Genomic DNA, 19489 nt, shown 5'->3' on the forward strand with positions numbered 1-19489 from the left:
TAAGTCCAGTATGGCTGAACCTCTTGTGGGTTCATCTACCATTTGATAAATGAAATTGTCAGCCAGGCAGGTCAGAAAGTTGCATGACTGAGGACGCTTTGCAGAGTTTGTTTCCCAGCACACATCTGGGAAATTGAAGTCACCCATGATGACAAGGTCCTGCCGCTTGGATATTTTCTCAAGCTGCTCACAAAGTGCCGCATCCACATCCTCTCGTTGGTCAGGCGGTCGGTAGCAGACACCAACCACCACACTGTTTGTTTTCTCCTCGCTTATTTTCACCCAGATGCTTTCCACTGTAGATATGCTCTCCTCCACTAGAATTTCCTGACAGGTAAGCCCTTTCCTCACATACAGTGCCACTCCTCCACCTCTTCGATCTATTCTGTTTTTTCTGAACAGTTCATATCCATCCACCATTACATTCCAGTCATGAGAATCATTCCACCAAGTTTCTGTGATGCCTACTAGATCATACCTTTCCATCAGCATGAGAAGTTCCAGCTCTTTCTTTTTATTGCCCATGCTTCGGGCGTTAGTATAAAGACATCTGAATCCTTTTACTTTTGGTTTCCTATGAGCTGGCCTTGCCGGTTGGGCTGCCTCCGATAGTTTTCCTTCCATACACTCCCTATGTTGATCGTCTCCTTCCCCTAGTGGCTTTAGTTTAAAGCTCTCCTGATGAATCTCCCCAGGTTCCTGCCAAACACATTCTTCCCCAGTTTCGATAAGTGCAGTCCATCAGGTGCTAGTAGGTTTCCTCAAGAAAGCCTATCCCATGGTTCCAGAAACCAAATCTCTCCTGCCGGCACCAACTACGCAGCCAGTGATTCACCTCCATTATCTTCCTCTCCCGACGCATTCCTCTTCCCTTGACAGGCAAGATTGAAGAGAATACCACTTGTGCCCCCATTTGCTTGAGCTTCCTCCCCAGATCTATGTCCTTCTTGAAGTGAGGCCTCCAGAACTGAACACAGTACTCCAGGTGTGGTCTGACCAGTGCTGTATACAATGGGGCTATGACATCTTGTGATTTTGATGTGATGCCCCTGTTGATACAGCCCAAAATGGCATTTGCCTTTTTTACCACTGCATCACACTGCCTGCTCATGTTTAGTTTACAATCCACCAGTACCCCAAGGTCTCATTCACACACAGTGTTAGCTAGAAGCGTATCCCCCATCTAGTATGCATGCTTTTCATTTTTCTGACCCAGATGCAGAACTTTACACTTTTCTTTATTAAATTGCATCTTGTTCTCATTTGCCCATTTTTCTATTGTGTTCAGATCTCGTTGAACTCTGTCTCTATCTTCCGGAGTATTTGCCAGTCCTCCCAATTTGGTGTCATCTGCAAACTTGATGTGTAGTCCTTCCACTCCCTCATCTAAATCATTAATAAATATGTTAAAAAGTACCAGGCTGAGCCCTGAGGTACCCCGCTACTCACCTCCCTCTGCTCTGATGAAACACCATTGACAACTCTTTGAGTGCGGTTCTCTAACCAATTCCCTATCCACCTAACTATCTAAAAATCCAGATCACAGTCCTTCAATTTATCTATCAGAACATCATGGGGAACCTTATCAAAAGCTTTACTAAAATCCAGTTTAAGAGAAGTGTTCCACATGATAGATTCAAAAGAGTAGCAGTGTTGGCCTGAAGTAGCACAATAAAATCAGAGTCCAGTAGCACCTTTAAGACCAACAAAGATTTATTCAAGGCGTGAGCTTTCGAGTGCAAGCACCCTACATCAGACTATGATCTTACATGACAGGAAATGTATAGCAAAAATCAGTTCTGTTACATCTGTGTCACAACCAGATACAGCCAATGATAATCCTTTCTCAAATCCTCTGTTCCACATGATATTCTTGTTCACAAGTTGGTAAAATGCGGTATGGATCCTAATTCTGTCAGGTGGATCAATAACTGGTTGACAAAACGTACCCAGAGGGTACTTGCTAATGGTTCAGCATCTTCTTGGAAAAGAGTGACAAGTGGAGTTCCCCAAGGATCTGTCCTGGGGCCTGCGTTGTTCAACCTATTTATAAATTATTTGGATGAGGGATGAGAGGGGATACTTATTAAATTTGCAGATGATACTAAACTGGGAGGGGTAGCAAGCACAACTGAAGACAGCAACAGAATACTGGATGATCGTGATAAGCTCGAGAAGTGGTCTAAACTGAAGAAAATGAAGTTCAATAGGGACAAATATAAAGTTCTGCATTTAGATAGGAAAAACCAAATACACCAATATAAGATGGGGGAGACTTGTCTTGGCAGTAGCATGTGCGAAAAGGATCTAGAAGTCTTAGTAAACCATACATTGAACATGAGTCAGCAGTGTGATTCAGTGGCTAAAGAGGCAAATGGGATTTGGGGCTGTATCAAACGGAGTATCGTGTCCAGATCACGGGAGGTGATGGTACCGCTTTACTCTGCTCTGGTTCAACCTCACTTGGATTAATATGTTCAGTTTTGGGCACCCCAATTGAAAAGAGATGTTGACAAACTGGAACGTGTCCAGAGGAGGGCAAAAAAGTGAGGAGTTTGGAGACCAAGACATATGAAGAAAGGCTGGGGGAGCTTTGTCTGTTTAGCCTAGAGAGGAGCCGACTGAGAAGGGATCTGATAACCATCTTCAAGTATTTAAAAGGGTGGCATATGGAGGATGGAGCAGAATTGTTCTCTTGCCCCGGAGGGACAGACCAGAACGAATGGGATGAAATTAATTCTAAAGAAATTCCATCTAAACATCTGGAAGAAGTTCCTGACAGCGGTATCTCAGTGGAACAGGCTTCCTCGGGATGTGGTGGGTTCTCTCCATCTTTGGAAATTTTTAAACAGAGGCTAGATAGCCATCTGACAGAGAGGTTGATTCTGTGATGGTACAAAGGGGTGGCAGGTACAGTAGATGAGTGATTGGGATGTCCTGCATAGTGCAGGGGGTTGGACTAGATGACCCATGATGTCCCTTCCGACTCTATTATTCTACTAGAGTATAAGCCCATTTTAAAGAGTAATAAAATGGGCGCTAGGAGGGCTCAGGCAAGGGCACGGCGATGGCGAAAGGGGTCTGTGTGGGCGGGGAGTCAGGCGGAAGAGAGGCACGGGGGGTGCTGGTGGCACAGTAGGTGTCGGAGAGTGTAACGCGGCGTAACTAACCTGGGGCACAGCAGTGGCGGCCAGAAGGAGGCGAGGAAGGCATCTGCAGCCATGGCGCAGTGGACGGGTGGCGAGGGCTGGGTGGAACTTGGGGCAGTCAGTCTTTCTGCTCTTATTTCCCTAGAACCTATTGAACTAGTATGATTTATGATTGCTTTCCAGAATCTATTGATCTAGTATGTGCTGGTAGACCTCCAAGTCAGTTGGTTGAGTAGAAAGGCTTTAGAATGGAGTCCAAACAAAAAGATCTGCCAAGATATCTTTGTTTTCAGGATCCCTACCTGGGATTTTTTTTTTGCTATTTTAAACAACAATCGAGTTGTCAGATTTCTGCATGGTTCTACAGTTCCAGGGCAGAGAGCAAGGATCCATGCGCTTGCCTTTGATCCAGTGATCTGCTGTATGCCTTTCATCCAACTACGCTGATCAGCTGATGCCTGATCACAGAATCAAGGGATTGGAGGCAATTTGCAACATTTCCTTTTGGCACAGAAATTTTTGGGTCTCAGAAATAATGAAGATGTCAGTATTTTTAATTGCCAGGCAAAAGTGTTCACTTTGTACAGGAATCATTTCCCAATCCAGACCCTGTTTAACTCCCGGTAACAGTTAAGAGATTGAATTGGCAGATTTAGAAGGACTGGTCCTTCCAAGTTAAGTAGTGGATATCTTGGTGCAGTCTAGAAGATCTACTCCTAATCATCTGTATAATAGTACATGGCAGATATTCAAGAGTGGCCCCATACCAAAAAGCTGGATTTACTGGAACATACTTACAAAAATATCTTTCCCTTTCTACACAAAGGTTGGAATAAGGTCTTACTGGATACCTTAACAGGCAGGTTGCAGTGCTGGGCCCTGTGTGGAGCTGCAAAGATAACCTTTTTCTTCCCATAGGTTTTCTTCAAAGTAACAATACAGTTGGCACTTCCCATTAGGTATAGGTTGCCTACTGAGAAAATTTCTAAAATGTTACAGGCCTTTAGGAAACTTCCATGTGGTCTTTCTGTCAACATCTTAAGTTTCCTTCTTCAAAGATGTATTTTTTTCCTGTGGAGGTGATTTCCATGAGAAGAACTTCTGCATTAGGGGCTTTATTGGCCAGGAAGGAATTATCAGTTTTCATAATATCTCATAGTACCTGGGTGGGATCCTTCCATTGTGCCAAAGGTTATCTACCCTTTATGTTAACCAAGAGTTGGCAATACTGTTCCTTTGCCTCTACACTATGTTATCCCAAAGAGCAAGTCTGGAACAAACTAGATGAAAGCATGACTCTGTACGTCTAATTAGGTAGGACAGCACAGATTAGGCAAGGGATTTTCTGTCTCTGTCTCACAGCCTTTAGGTTACAAGGTCTCAAGCCAGGTATTGGAAAGCATGTGAAGTACAAAGTCTGGGAACTCCAAAGGATATTTTGATCCGCTCTGCCAGTTCTGCAGCCTGGTCCATCTTTTTTTACCTGTGTTAGATGCTATAGTAGTGGAACAGAATAGAAATAAAAATGAGGCTCTCACCCAGATATATATGCTTAAATATGCTGCGGACCAAATATCAAGATTCCTGGAAGAAACTTCATCCCTTGGCCCATTTCAGTCAGGCTTCTGGCCTGGACATGGGGTAGATATAGCGCTAGTTGCCCTGAAGGACGATCTCCGACGCCAGCTAGACCGAGGCGGGTCAGCGCTGCTCATATTATAAGACCTGTCAGCAGCATTTGACACAGTCGATCATGAGCTCCTAGCTCACCGCCTAGCTAATGCCGGGATACAGGGAACAGCCCTTAAATGGCTGATTTCCTTCCTCCAGGGTCGCGAACAGAGGGTAGCGATAGGAGAGAGAGTATCTAACCGGCATCAGCTCACATGTGGAGTCCCTCAAGGAGCTGTCCTCTCTCCTATCTTATTCAACATCTTTATGCGCCCTCTGGTTCAGCTGGTGTGGAGGTTTGGGCTGGGTTGCTACCAATATGCGGATGACACCCATCTCTTCTTCCTGATGGATGACAGCCCTGACTCTCCCCCAGAACCCTTAGACAGATGTCTGGAAGCAGTGACAAAATGGATCAGGCAGAGTCATCTGAAGCTTAACCCTGCAAAGATGAAGGTCCTGTGGTTGGGTAAGAAGGGACCATGGGAGGAAGCGTGTCTGCCCACCCTGGACGGTGTGCAGCTTTCAGCAATGCACTCCGCCAGGAACCTGGGCATGATCCTGGATGCTTCTCTTACAGTGGAAGCCCAGGTCACAAAGGTAGCACAGCTGGCATTTTACCGTCTCTGCAAGCTGAGCTACTAGTGCCCTACCTGGACCCAGAGCACCTAGCCACAGTGATCCATGTGATGGTCACCTCTGGACTAGACTTCTGCAACTCGCTGTACGCAGACCTAACTTTATCCTTGATCCAGAAACTACAACTGGTGCAGAATGCTGTGGCCAGGATCCTCACCAAAACATCATGGAGATTCCACATCCAGCTGATACTCCCAACAAGTCGGCTGGCTCCCAGTTGAATTCCAGATTAAGTTTAAGGGAAGGCACTGGCAAACCAACCCCGTATTGAGTCTGCCATGAAAACACTAGAGGGCGTCACCCCAAGGGTCAGACATGACCCAGTGCTTGCATAGGGGATACCTTTACCTTAAATAAATAAAGCATATAACCAGTTTGGATGACGTCCCCTACTGAAGGAGGAATAAATACTGGAATGTAACCTGAAGTTTTCTTCAGTGGGGTTAAGTCATCCACATCCCACTGCATAACTAACAAAAACAAATCTAGTCACGTGCAAAATCTGTTTTGGAATTGGGCTATACTAATCATATAGAATCATAGAGTTGGAAGGTACCTCCTGGGTCATCTAGTCCAACCCCGTGCACTGTGCAGGACACTCACAACCCTATCGCTCATCCACTGTAACTTGCCACCCCCTTGAATCTTCACAGAATCAGCCTCTCCATCAGCTGGCTATCCAGCCTCTATTTTAAAATGTCCAAAGATGGAGAACTCATCACCTCCCGAGGAAGCCTGTTCCGCTGAGAAACCGCCGTGTTAGGAACTTCTAGATGTTTAGACGGAATTTCTTTTGAATTAATTTAATCCCATTAGATCTGGTCCGTCACTCTATATGGCAAGAGAGAACAACTCTGCTCCATCCTCTATATGGCAACCTTTTAAATACTTGAGGGTGGCTATCGGATCCTCTCTCAGTCGTCTCCTGTCCAGGCTAAACAGACCAAACTCCCCCAACCTTTTTTCATACGTCTTGATCTCCAAACCCCTCACCATCTTTGTTGCCCTCCTCTGGACATGCACCAGTTTGTCTACTAAGTCTTGAGGGATAACTTTGCTCAAAGGCTAAGACAATAAAGTCTACCTAAATTTGCATAGCCCTGCCTGGAGTAGAGGAGGCATGACCTAACCAGTTTGGATGGCCTTTCCCCAATGGACAGAAGAAACCTGCAGGTAAGTTCCAGTGTTTTGTTCGGACATGTCACAAGCTGGGTTGTGTGGCTAGGCTAACACAGAGACAAAATCTGACATTGAGTGGAATCCTTTTTTCAGGGCCCATCCACAGTAGGCATGTGAGATGGCAATTAAATGCACTTGCAAATGAAATGTTTTGCCCTCCCATTTGGCTGTACTGGATCATCTGTGAGTGTCTTCTTTACAGTGTTTGTTATTTATTATTTGTATATTTTATTTGTATTTCACTTTTCTCCCCAATGGGAGCCCAAAGTAGCTCACAGTACACTCACAGTCCCCATTTTATCCTTCCAGCAGCCCTTCAAGTTACAGCAGGGGTCATCAACCCCTGGTCCGCGGCCCGGTCCGCGAAGGCCACGGTACCAGGCAGCCGTGCCTGCCTCCCCCCTCCCACAGCGAGAAGCTCGGGGAAGAGGCAGGCCTGGCATGCCGGCAATGCAAACGCGCACGCGCAGTTGCCGCGCATGCGCGTTTGCGCCCCCTGGTGGCAAAAACGTACATGCGCAGTTGCTGCACATGTGCGTTAGCGCCCCCTGGTGGCGAAAACACGCATGCATGGCAACTGCGTGTGTGCGTTGGCTCGCAGCTGCTGTGCGGCGCCTGGGCCGTCGGCTCTCCCCTCACTCCGGAGCCGGTCCCTGTCCAAAGAAAGCTAAGTTACAGGGCTGTGAGTGCATTACTGGCCCAAGGTCAACCAGCAAGCTTCGATGGCAGAGTGATTGCAAAGGATTCTGGGATTTTATGCAGCTTCATTGGCTGTCTGAAGAGGCTACATTTTACATTTGTTCTCTGATAGAATTGTACTTAACTAATTCTGCAACTGCTGGTTTCGGACTATTGGTTTATTAATACGGGCTTCATTTTAATTGTTTTCTTTACTTTGCCGTGATTACTGGAAAGCAGGGATGGCCAAACTGTGGCTTTCCAGATGTCCATGGATTATAATTCTCATGCTGGCAGGGGTTTATAGGATTGTAGTCAATGGATACCTGAAGAGCCATAGTTTGGCCACCCCTGCCATAAAATATTCTGTGAGAAAGCCCTTGGAGTTATCTTAGAAACTTGATTTGGATGCCTGTCCTCTGGCCTTTTGAAAATATCTTAAACATGCAAATTTGGTTGGCTAGAAAAATAAAATTAACAGGAGCTGCGGAATAACATATTTTTAAATTTGCTGCCTTCTTTTTAATGTCACAGTTTCATGGGCACATCACAAAAACCCTGTTGGGGACCCCTGAAGCATGCTTCCTTACCACCTCATAGAACTTGATCATGTGTTTACAACTCAGTTTCTGTTAGTCTCTCTCTTTTAAGACATTAGTTGCGAAGCTGTGCTGTGAGAGTGCTGTTCGCATGTCCCACCTAACATCAGCAAACTCCTGTGAGTTCCAGCTACTCCCCCCTACTCTGTATGGCTGCTTATTATGTCCTTGGCCCACTTGTTTAGTGGAGCTCAAAAGTTCTGTCATGTACAGGGCATGGCTGACAGTGCAGTCCTTAGCCCATTAATGTTCTGGACTGCACTGTGAATTGTTTTCAGTGGCTCAAGAATGTTACCTGTTCTCAGAGGAGAAAGCCCAGATCGATGACTCATACAGGAAAAGTGGGAGAGGGAGAGCTCTTGAGTGTGCAGTACTTCCTCTTGTCTCCCAAAGTAAGCATTTTCGGTGCCCTTCTAGTGTTGATTTGGCGGGAAGAGGTGTCAGCTATTAGTAGTTTAGAAACATAATGTTTTTTTAATTAATAACCTCCACTGTCGGTTAAGCAGCTGCTTCAAAAGTCCAGGCTAATAGCTGTACTTTTGATAGCGAGCATCTTGTGACAGGAAGGTCCACAAGTTACTAATTAAAGAGTAGAAGAGTGAGTTGTTTTGTACTCCACTTTTTATTTATTTATTTATTTATTTATTTATTTATTTATTTATTTATTTATTTATTTATTTATTTATTTATTTATTTATTTATTTATTTATTTATATACTGCCCTCCCCGGGGGCTCAGGGCGGTTTACATAAGAACAAAGGATCCTTTACTACCCAAAGGAGTCTCAAAGTGGCTTATAATTGCCTTCCCTTCTTCTCCCCACAACAGACAACCTATGAGGTAGGTGGGGCTGGGAGAACCCTGAGAGAACTGTGGATGGCTCCATCACAAATATGGGGAATAAAATCTGGCTCTCCAGATTAGAGGCCACCGATCTTAGAAGAAGAAGAAGAAGAGTTGGTTCTTATATGCCGCTTTTCCCTACCCAAAGGAGTCTCAAAGCGCCTTACAGTCGCCTTCCCATTCCTCTCCCCACAACAGACACCCTGTGGGGTGGGTGAGGCTGAGAGAGCGCTGATATCACTGCTCAGTCCGAACAGTTTTATCAGTGCCGTGGCGAGTCCAAGGTCACCCAGATGGTTGCATGTGGGGGAGCGCAGAATTGAACCTGGCATGCCAGATTAGAAGTCCGCACTCCTAACCACTACACCAAACTGGCTCTCAATCACGTCACCAAGCTAGGAGCCCTGATCCCCCACCTTCTCCACCTCATGCCCTGGGCCATCTTTTCTCTAAACCTGACATTTGCCTTGTGAGTTGCCTCTGTGCCTATCCAGCCTCTGAGCCTTCCCTGAGCCTGCCAGCTGAGCTGCAGGCCACCTCTCTCTGCGGAGGCCCATGGGTTTTTCTTTGAGACGTCCTCCGGCTGTGAAACTGAGGTGTCCTTGTGAGAAGACAGTAGCAAGAGGTGGTGCTGTGGAAGACAAGTATCTAGGAAATTGAAATGTCCTGTGTATTGGGTGGGTGAAGACTGCGAAAGGTAAACTAGCCAATGTACGGGAGCTGGGAGAGAGCCCTTACCAGTGCTTGCCCCACCCTGAGCTGCCCTGCCATGACCTCTCCAGGTCTCAATAATGCTGCCTAGGTCGAAGGCGGGGGGAGGGAGCCTGGGAGTAGTGAGATGCTGTCATCAAGGACCCAATGGCTGACTCCCCCCATTGGGCCCTTGTAGCCCACCTGTAGTAGGATTTTCATTACATCACATGTTTTCTTGCCTATCATGCATGTTTTCATTTAGAAGTGAAATATGTATTTGTATTTATATCTATATATATTTATATATTTATATATCGCCCTCCCTGGAGGCTCAGGGCGGTTTTCAGGAAACAGGATGACATATGGTAACAACATGTGATAACAGCAATAACATTATAACAACAATAACCTTAACATGATAGCAATAACATTAGAGAATGATGGAACTGTAAAAGAGCCTCAGCTCAACTCTTACTGGGACCCAGTAACCCAGTGGGTTAGATTGGTAGCAGGCTCATCTATTGATTACAGCTGATTGCATAAGATTTTTCTTTTATCTTCTAATTAAAACACAAATATTAGCTTTAGTTCCCTTTAATAGCGATTAAGATTTAAATATGGCCTTCTGATTTTGCTTTAGAAAGATAATGAACACATTTCCAATATTTTAGATGCATCTGTTTTATTATCGCATCAGTGTTTACAAACCAGTCATTTATCTAGATCAACCTTTCTCAAGTTTTTTAATATTGAGAAACCCCTGAAACATTCTTGAGGCCTTGAGAAACCACAGAAGTGGTGCAATGGTGCAGAATATGGTTGGGAAGCAGAGCTGTGGACATGCCCAACCCCTCCAGGCCCATCACTGGGAGGAGAGGGTGCATCAACATGATCATATATGGTTCATATCACCCGATAAATGTTTAACAAATTTAAAAAATAAATATTAAAATTAAGAATTAACTCTCACGTATTCAGAAACCTTTCCAGGGCTGTCAAGAAACCTCTGGTTAAGAAAGAGAAAGGTTCAGTGAGTACTCTCTGATGTGACAATAAAGGTAGGGGAAGAAGTCTCAGGTGGGCAGCTGCAGCATAAGGTTTGAGTCCAGTGGCACCTTTCAGACCAACAAAGTTTAATTATGGGTGTACAGAGGAGGAGAAAATGCCTCTTTCTCCTACCTGAAGAGATATAGAAAGGATTTGTGTGTATGTGGTACCTTTTATTATGCTGGGACTTAGCAGGTAGCTTCCGGAAGAATTTCATGGTTGCCAGTGGTGACCTGTGGAACCCTGCTAGCATCGGTGTCTTGACTTTAACTTAAAGGAATTAAATGATGAAAGTACATTCATTTTCTACAAGAGAAATTCTCAGAATATGTAGCAGACTGTTTCTACATAGGTTAGTTGCCCTTCTGTTGGGAAATGGGTTTATTTTGTACTTTCACCCTGCACTCAAGCCCTTCTGGGATTTACCAACTTTTATCGATTTATTCCCAAATCTGATTTGCTGTGAGATTTGGGGAAGATCACAGCAAAGCCTGGTTGGCTGCTGTGTGGATAGGAAAGTTCAGGTTGTCCTTGTCCCAATCACACAGCCACCACTTCCCCTGCTTTCTACCACTTAAAGCTTTTTTGTTATAACAGTATAACAAATCTATGGTTCTTTCAGTTCTCAGCTTTTGTTTTTTAAAAAGTAATAACTCTCTATCCATGTTTGTTGCAAAGATATAAAGGGGAAAGTATATCTGCAACAAATTGGGTTAGAGATTTTCTTTTTTAAAAGATAGTTGGGAGTTCAAAAAAACATGTTATACTGATGATTATTATCCTGTCGTGATGATATTCAGCCACCAATTTGAAGAAATCCTGAAAAAGCTATGGTGACATTGGGTGGGAGGGGACAGGTGTTGCCAAGGAACTAGGGCTGGAATACTTTAGGAAAACCTGGCATGTGGAGCCCTTGTTGCAGCTACACAGTATTGGCAGCTGCAGCAGTAATGGGGACACTGCCTAAGTCTGTCTCCTGTGAAAAATGCCACAGGATCTAGCCTATGGGGCTCCTTGCCTGCCCACTATTGATATTGGATTCAGTAAAGAAAGAAAGTTATGGAGGGGACCAGAATTAAGCCAAAGAAATTCTTTTTGTTAGAGATCATTTTTCTAATTTTTCCAATTGCAACATTTTTTTGGGGGGGGAACTTATTAATTTTTTTCTTTTGCAGTTACATACTTCTTATGACAATATGCTAGAGTGTTTGATGGTTATGGCTTCAGAGTTTCAAATACTGTCAAGTTTTACTAACATCCAAATATATTGTTAGTGCCATTATGACTTTATGACACTGTTTCAGTTTAAATAATGTACTTTTTGTTTATTTCAAGATTTGCTTTTTACTTTCAATGTTTATTTTTTCCTGCCTCTTCAATGATGTGACAGCAACAGCTGCAGCAGTATGCAGCACTCACTTGAGAATTTCTCTTGTAGAATATGAAAGCTTTTTTGAATTCCATACATATGCTTTACTACTTGTGAAGCAGTACAATATGTTTGACAGGAAAATGAATACTGCATGTATTTAAATATTTTGCCCAAATGTCCATCCCCCCAAAAAAATCCCCTCCCCTCCCCCATGGCTTCAGAATTCCTGGCAATTTCCCACCTCTGGTGCACCTGCATCCCATCCCTCCTACAGGGGTGGTTCCCTCTGCTGCAGGCTGCTTGCCTCAGATGTAAGTTTTGGCAAGATCCAACCCCAATAAATTACCAGCATAGAAGGAAAGCTATTTGGAAAAACAGAGGGCCAGTCAAGTGGGCAGGTCTGAGAGCTATAAACAGGCATGAGATGGGACTGGTTTTGGGGTAGCCCCCCGAGAGACTCAGGCCGGCCTTGTCTGGACCAAGCACCACTGTTAACACCAGGAGTAGGGAATCCGGGTTTGATTTTCAGACCTTCTGGTGCTGTGGGAGCATGCACTTCCATCACTGAAGTCTTTCACCTGTACATGTAGCCAATACCTGTGAACAGGCTGTTATTTTTTCCTTCTGAACCCCCCCTCAGCCTTCAGTATGAGTGGCTTGTGATATCACTGGAAGGTCTTTTCTATGTTATTCAACAGTCTTCTCTTTCTTTTGTTCCTTTTTCAGAAATCTCTGCTCTCCACTCTACTCCTTCAACCTAGGCTGCATGGTTGGTCCCTGGAAATGGGATGTCAATCCCATTCAGGGATCTTAAAAGAAGCCAAATCTCTCCACACTGGCTGTTGTCAGCTTGACCACAAGTGAGACGAAGACATAGGAGACAATGTCCACAGTCACATCTGCAATCCAAGCTCCCCAGGCCCCTGTCAACCCTCCTCCCCCAGAGTTCACCAACCCCCACAAACCTGGAAGGAAGACCAATCAGCTGCAATACATGCAAAATGTTGTGGTGAAGACCCTGTGGAAACATCAGTTTGCATGGCCTTTCTACCAACCAGTGGATGCAATTAAATTGAATTTGCCAGTGAGTATTACCCATGGTTTTATTTTGATCTATTCCTCCTGCTTTTGAGACCCCCTAAAAGCATGTTTATCATTGTTTGCTTTCCTTAATAGTGGGTAAGTGTTATAGCCAAGAGCCAGCTTGGTGTAGTGGTTAGGAGTGTGAACTTCTAATCTGGCATGCCAGGTTTGATTCTGCACTCCCCCACATGCAGCCAGCTGGGTGACCCTGCGATCGCCACGGCACTGATAAAACTGTTCTGACCGAGCAGTGATATCAGGGGTCTCTCAGCCTCACCAACCTCATAGGGTGTCTGTTGTGGGGAGAGGATAGGAAAGGCGACTGATTTCAGATTCATAGTACCTTTATTGGCATAAAATTGCAAAGCATAAAATGAAAATTTCAAACAGTTTCAGATGTAAAATCAATCTTTTCATTTAAAATTGCCAGTAAAAACTTTGGTACTTTTATAATAGTTGCTGTGTCCCTCACATTTAGTATCATTTTAATCCAATGTTTCTCATTAACACAGCTGAATTTCAATTTCTTTAGATAATTAGCTAATGGGCGACGAAATACTTCAAACTTAGAACACACCAGAAGTATATGGTACAACGTGTCTGGGACACTACATCCATGTAAACAGTATCTCTCCTGAGGCGGGATCTTCAAAAATCTACCTCGGGTGACATTTGAGGGAAAGATGTTTAAGTGAGCTACTAGAAATGCTCTTTTTAACTGTTGTGTCTCCAAAATTTGGAGATACATGGGCATGGATTTGTAAGATGTCATGGCCCCATCTCCAGAGGGTGCCTCTGCACCACTGCCTGAGCTCATTCTGCCAGCTCCCTCGGAGGAGGAAATGGAGGAGCTGGAGCAAAGCAGCAGGGTGCTGCTTAGAGAGGCAAGTCCCGATAGGGAGCCACAACCGGGTCCCACCCCTGAACAGCACAGACTCATCTCCAGAGCACAGGAGAGAATGCAGGAGGACAACGTTGGCAACACTCAGGAAAAGTGCTCGGCTTAGACTAAAGCAACAGGCTAGGTTGGGCTCAGGTGGGGCTCATTCATCAGAGGAAGGCTGAGTGGTGTGACAGCTCAGCTTGTTCTTAAGCATAGCAGAAGTGCTTCTCAGTGTGGCTGCAACCTTGTGCACACGTCTACCCGTTGCCTTGACTGGCTTCCTGTTCCCTGACGCTTTGGCGAAGCTCTGTTTCTCGGCTTGACCTTTGTAAAGATAAACGACAACTCTTTTGGCTCTCCTTTGGACTTCGTCAGCTAACAATTCCTGATAAGACCCGGACTGGACTTTTGACTACTCTCTGGTACGCAGCTTGAACTTGCTTTACTCGGTAACCGTGCTTGCCGTTGCACTAACCCTGCGTGTGCCCGGCTAGGGCAGCACAGTTTGCAGCCATCACTTCTCCCATCCTTGCGGCTGGAATTCAGAGCCAGCAGCTCCAGCCAGGATGCGCCCAGCTACAGCAGCCAACTTGGCTGCCCGCAATTAGCTGCTAGAACAACAGGTGCCTGATTTGAATGGACAGAACCAAGCCCTGGAAACCAGAGTGCAGCAGCTTACCACTGCCGTGTTGGGACTGCAGCAAGCAGCTGGAGCAGCCACCCAAGCTGCTCTGCCCTTCTGCCCTCTCAAGGCTTAAGAAAAATATGAGGGAAGCCGGGAATACTTTACCACATTCCTGGCCCAGGTAAAGGTGTTTATTTCTGCCTGGCCCCGGGAGTTTCCTACGGAGCAGGCCAAGGTCAGCTTTACCATCAGCCTGCTTAAAGGGCCAGCTGCCCGGTGGGCTACACCACTGTTAATTGCAGACGCCCCTAAGCTGGGTAACATCCAGGCTTTTGTAGCTAAAATGGATGAAGCCTTTGGGGACGCTCAAAAGGTGATTCGGGCCAGCCGGTGTTTGAGGCAGCTACGCCAAGGGGCCCGGTCAGTGAGGGACTATGCAGCAGAGTTCCAGATCATGGCACAAGGCCTGGACTGGAATGAGCCGGCCTTAGTGGACCAGTTCGTGGCCAGGCTCTCAGAAAAGGTCTTGGATGAGCTGGTTCACGTGGACCAGCCCCGTAGAATGAGCGACCTGGTACAGTTGTGCTATCGGATAGACAACCACCTGGAGGAGCGGCACCTCGTCCGGTCCGGAACCCAATCCCCAAACCGAGGAGAGCCGTTTCTACCCCAGGTTACTGCTCCCAAGGCAGCAGTTCCCCTGGATTCGGGAGAACCGCTGCAGCTCAGCATTGTGCGGCCTAGATTGCACCCCCGAGAAAAACAGCGGCACCACACACAGAACCTCTCTCTGTACTGCGGGGGTGCAGGTCACTACGCAGGCCAGTGTCCTGAAAAAGCCAAGCCGGCAGGAAACGCCCACTCCCAGATGACCCCGGTCGCCTGGGAGGAACTGTTGGGCCCGCTCCGGGTTTAATGCATTTGCTCCTGCCCGTATGCCTGCAACTACCTCAGGGAAAGTGGCTCCTGGTCCATGCCCTGGTCGACTCTAGGGCCATCCAGTCTTACATCGATGCCACCTTCCAGAGCCAGAACTCGGTCCCCATCACAAAGAAGCAGGTTCTCACATGGGTGGAAGCTATAGATGGGCGACTGATCGAGGCCAGATGGGTGAAATGGGAAACCCAGCCCCTGTTTCTCCAGGTGCAACAACATACTGAGACCATGGTATTTGATGTTGCACACATGCCTTGATTCCCATTGGTGCTGGGAATGGACTGGGTTGCCAAACACAACCTGCGCATCGATTGGATGAAGCTGGACCTGCGCTTTGCCCCGGACTGCATACATGCCGCCCACACCTCTACTCCACCCGACCTCAACAGACTTCCGCATGAGTACCGTGATTATGCGGATGTGTTTGAGGAGAAAGGAGCAGATCATCATCCCCCGCATAGAGACTATGACTGTGGGATCGACCTCAAACCAGGGGCTGCTTTACCAGTCAAGAGGTTGTATGCACTCTCTGAACCCGAACGGCAGGCGCTTCAGGAGTTCCTGGAAAAAAACCTAAAGCGAGGATTCATCCGTCTGTCCACTGCCCCCACCTCAGCTCCAGTTCTGTTTGTTAAAAAGAAGTGTGGGGAGTTGAGGATGTGCCATGACTATTGGCCCTGAACCAGATTACGATCAAGGATCGCTACCCTTTACCTTTCATCTCTGAGCTGTTGGAGCAGGTACGGGGGACCTAACTGTTTACCAAGCTGGACCTGCAGGGGGCCTATAACCTGATTCGCATCCATCAGGGGGATGAGTAGAAAACAGCGTTTGGTACCCGTTACGGCCAGTTTGAGTACACCGTAATGCCTTTTAGCCTCTGTAATTCACCCGCAGTGTTCCAGCGCTTCATAAATGACGTGTTCCGCGACCTGTTGGATCGGTTCGTTATCATTTATCTTGATGATATCCTGGTGTACTCTTACTCTCGCCAGAAGCACGCAGACCATGTTAGACAAGTCGTCCAATGACTTTGGGATCATGGGCTGTTTGCTAAACTGTCCAAGTGCTCCTTTTCCCAGACTACCATGGACTTTCTCGGGCACTGTCTTACCCCTCAGGGGGTACAGATGGATCCAGCCAAAGTTCAAGCTATACTCCTATGGAAGGAGCCCCAGAACCGAAAGCAGCTGCAACCGTTTCTGGAGTTCACCATTATAGGACTTTCCTCCCCAATTACGCGGACTTGGCTCACCCTCTGACGCAGCTTCTGAGCACCAAGCGCCCTTTCCAGTGGGGATCAGATGTGGCACAGGCTTTTCAGACACTCAAGAAGTGCTTTGTTTCTGAACCTTATCTAGGGTACCCTGACCCAGAGAAGCCTTTCCTGGTAGAGGTAGACGCTTCGAGCTCCGCCCTGGGGGCCGTACTCCTGCAACCCGGTCCACGAGATGGTACATCAAGGCCTTGCGCTTATTACTCCATACAATTTACCCTCGCGGAAAGGAACTATACCATCTGGGAACAGGAGCTGCTAGCCATTAAGGCAGCTTTTGAGACCTGGCGCCACCACCTAGAAGGAGCTAAATACCCTGTTCAAGTATGCACTGACCACCGGAATTTAGAGTACCTCTAGTCTGCCCGCTGCCTGAATCAATGCCAGATCCAATGGGCTCTCTTCTTTGCCCACTTTGATTTCCTGATTGAGTATATCCCTGGAAGCCAGAATAAGAGAGCGGATGCTCTCTCCACACAACCCCAGTATCATTCGGACACTGAAGCCACACCGGCTCCTCCACTATTACCTGTTTCGGTTTTTGCTGCCCTGCCAGACTGGCTTGAGCTGCAGCAACAGATCCAGGATCGACAGGCTGAAGATCCATGGATTCAGGAGCGGATGCAGTGGCTCCAGGAACACCCTGAGGAATGATCAGATTACCACATCCAGCAGGGTCTGTTACACCATCGGTATCGTGTAGTACTCCCAACCGCTGACCTTCGCACCCAAGTTCTAAAGGCAACCCATGATGACCCAGCAGCCGGACACTTTGGCCAGTACAATACCTTGAAACTGGTAACCCGATATTTCTGGTGGCCCCGAGTAAAGGTAGATGTGGAAAGATACGTGGCCTCCTGTCCGATTTGGACAGGCCAAATACGCACCCAGTAACCCCGCAGGACTATTACAACCACTGCCTCCGCCCTCTGGACCCTGCGAGAACACACAATGGACTTTGTAACCGACCTGCCTGCCTCAAAAGGGTTCACCACCATTCTGGTAGTGGTGGACCACTTTTCCAAAATCACGCACCTTATCCCATACCGAGGGTTGCCAAAGGCTTGGGAGACAGTTTATCTGTTCATGGCCCACATCTTCAAGCGCCATGGCCTCACAGATCGCATAGTAACGGATCGCAGAATACAGTTCTCCTCCTGCTTCTGGCGTGAGCTACATGTTGCCCTCGGAACCAAGTGTTGCCTCTCCAGCGCACATCACCCCCAGACAGACAGTCAAACCGAGAGAGTCAATGGGATTGTAGAGCAGTAGCTACGGTGCTATGTCTGTTATCAACAGGATGACTGGTCACATTGGCTCCCATTGGCCGAATTCGCTTATAACAATGCGACCCATACATCTACCCAGATGGCCCCGGTCCAAGCCATCTATGGATATCATCCCCGATTCCTGCCAGATGCCCTTGTGCCACCAACCGTTCCCTGGGCAGCCGCTGTTCTGGACGAGTTGCAAGCGCAACACCAGATGTTGAGAGACGTTCCAGGAGGCACAAGACTGGTACAAGACCCAAGCAGATGCACACCGGACCACGGGGGCACCTATAGCTGTCAGTGACAAAGTTTGGCTGTCAACCTGGCACATCAAGACCAGTCGACCGTCCAAGAAGCTGGATGCTCGCTTAGAATCATGGAATCATAGAGTTGGAAGGGGCCATACAGGCCATCTAGTCCAACCCCCTGCTCAACGCAGGATTAGCCCTAAGCATCCTAAAGCATCCAAGAAAAGTGTGTATCCAACCTTTGCTTGAAGACTGCCAGTGAGGGGGAGCTCACCACCTCCTTAGGCAGCCTATTCCACTGCTGAACTACTCTGACAGTGAAAAACTTTTTCCTGATATCTAGCCTATACTTGAAGTTTAAACCCATTACTGGTTGTCTTTCCTCTGCAGCCAATGGGAACAGCATCCTGCCCTCCTCCAAGTAACCACCTTTCAAATACTTAAAGAGGGCTATCATGTCCCCTCTCAACCTCCTTTTCTCCAGGCTGAACATTCCCAAGTCCCTCAACCTATCTTCATAGGGCCTGGTCCCTTGGCCCCAGATCATCTTCGTCGCTCTCCTCTGTACCGTTTCAATTTTATCGACGTCCTTCTTGAACTGAGGCCTCCAGAACTGCACACAGTACTCCAGGTGTGGTCTGACCAGTGCCGTATACAATGGGACTATGACATCTTGTGATTTTGATGTGATGCCCCTGTTGATACAGCCCAAAATGGCATTTGCCTTTTTTACCACTACATCACACTGCCTGCTCATGTTTAGTTTACAATCCACAAGTACCCCAAGGTCTCGTTCACACACAGTGCTACCTAGAAGCGTATCCCCCATCCAGTAGGCATGCTTTTCATTTTTCTGACCCAGATGCAGAACTTTACACTTATCTTTATTAAATTGCATCATGTTCTCATTTGCCCATTTTTCCATTGTGTTCAGATCTCGTAGAACTCTGTCTCTATCTTCCGGAGTATTTGCCAGTCCTCCCAATTTGGTGTCATCTGCAAACTTGATGAGGAGTCCCTCCACCCCCTCATCTAGATCATTAATAAATATGTTAAAAAGTACCAGGCCGAGCACCGAGCCCTGAGGTACCCCGCTACTCACCTCTCTCCAGTCTGATGAAACACCATTGACAACAACTCTTTGAGTGCAGTTCTCTAACCAATTCCCTATCCACCTAACTATCTGAAAATCCAGATTGCAGTCCTTCAACTTATCCATCAGAACATCATGGGGAACCTTCTCAAAAGCTTTACTAAAATCCAAGTAAATGACATCAACCGAATTTCCCCGATCCAG

General features: G+C 46.7%; 1 protein-coding gene across 5 annotated transcripts in view; it reads left to right on the forward strand.

Annotated features, from left to right (window-relative positions):
• BRD3 (bromodomain containing 3) overlaps window positions 1–19489 on the forward strand; it is a 184685-nt gene that overhangs the window by 69553 nt on the left and 95643 nt on the right. For all 5 annotated transcript variants that reach the window (XM_077305028.1, XM_077305031.1, XM_077305026.1 and 2 more), the window contains exon 2: window positions 12597–12954. In XM_077305028.1, coding sequence (XP_077161143.1) covers window positions 12754–12954 — 201 coding nt within the window. In that variant the 5' untranslated portion in view covers window positions 12597–12753. The remainder of the gene's footprint in view (window positions 1–12596; window positions 12955–19489) is intronic.

This window comes from Paroedura picta, chromosome 12 (genome assembly GCF_049243985.1).
Source record: "Paroedura picta isolate Pp20150507F chromosome 12, Ppicta_v3.0, whole genome shotgun sequence".
Classification (NCBI taxonomy): Eukaryota; Metazoa; Chordata; class Lepidosauria; order Squamata; family Gekkonidae; genus Paroedura; species Paroedura picta.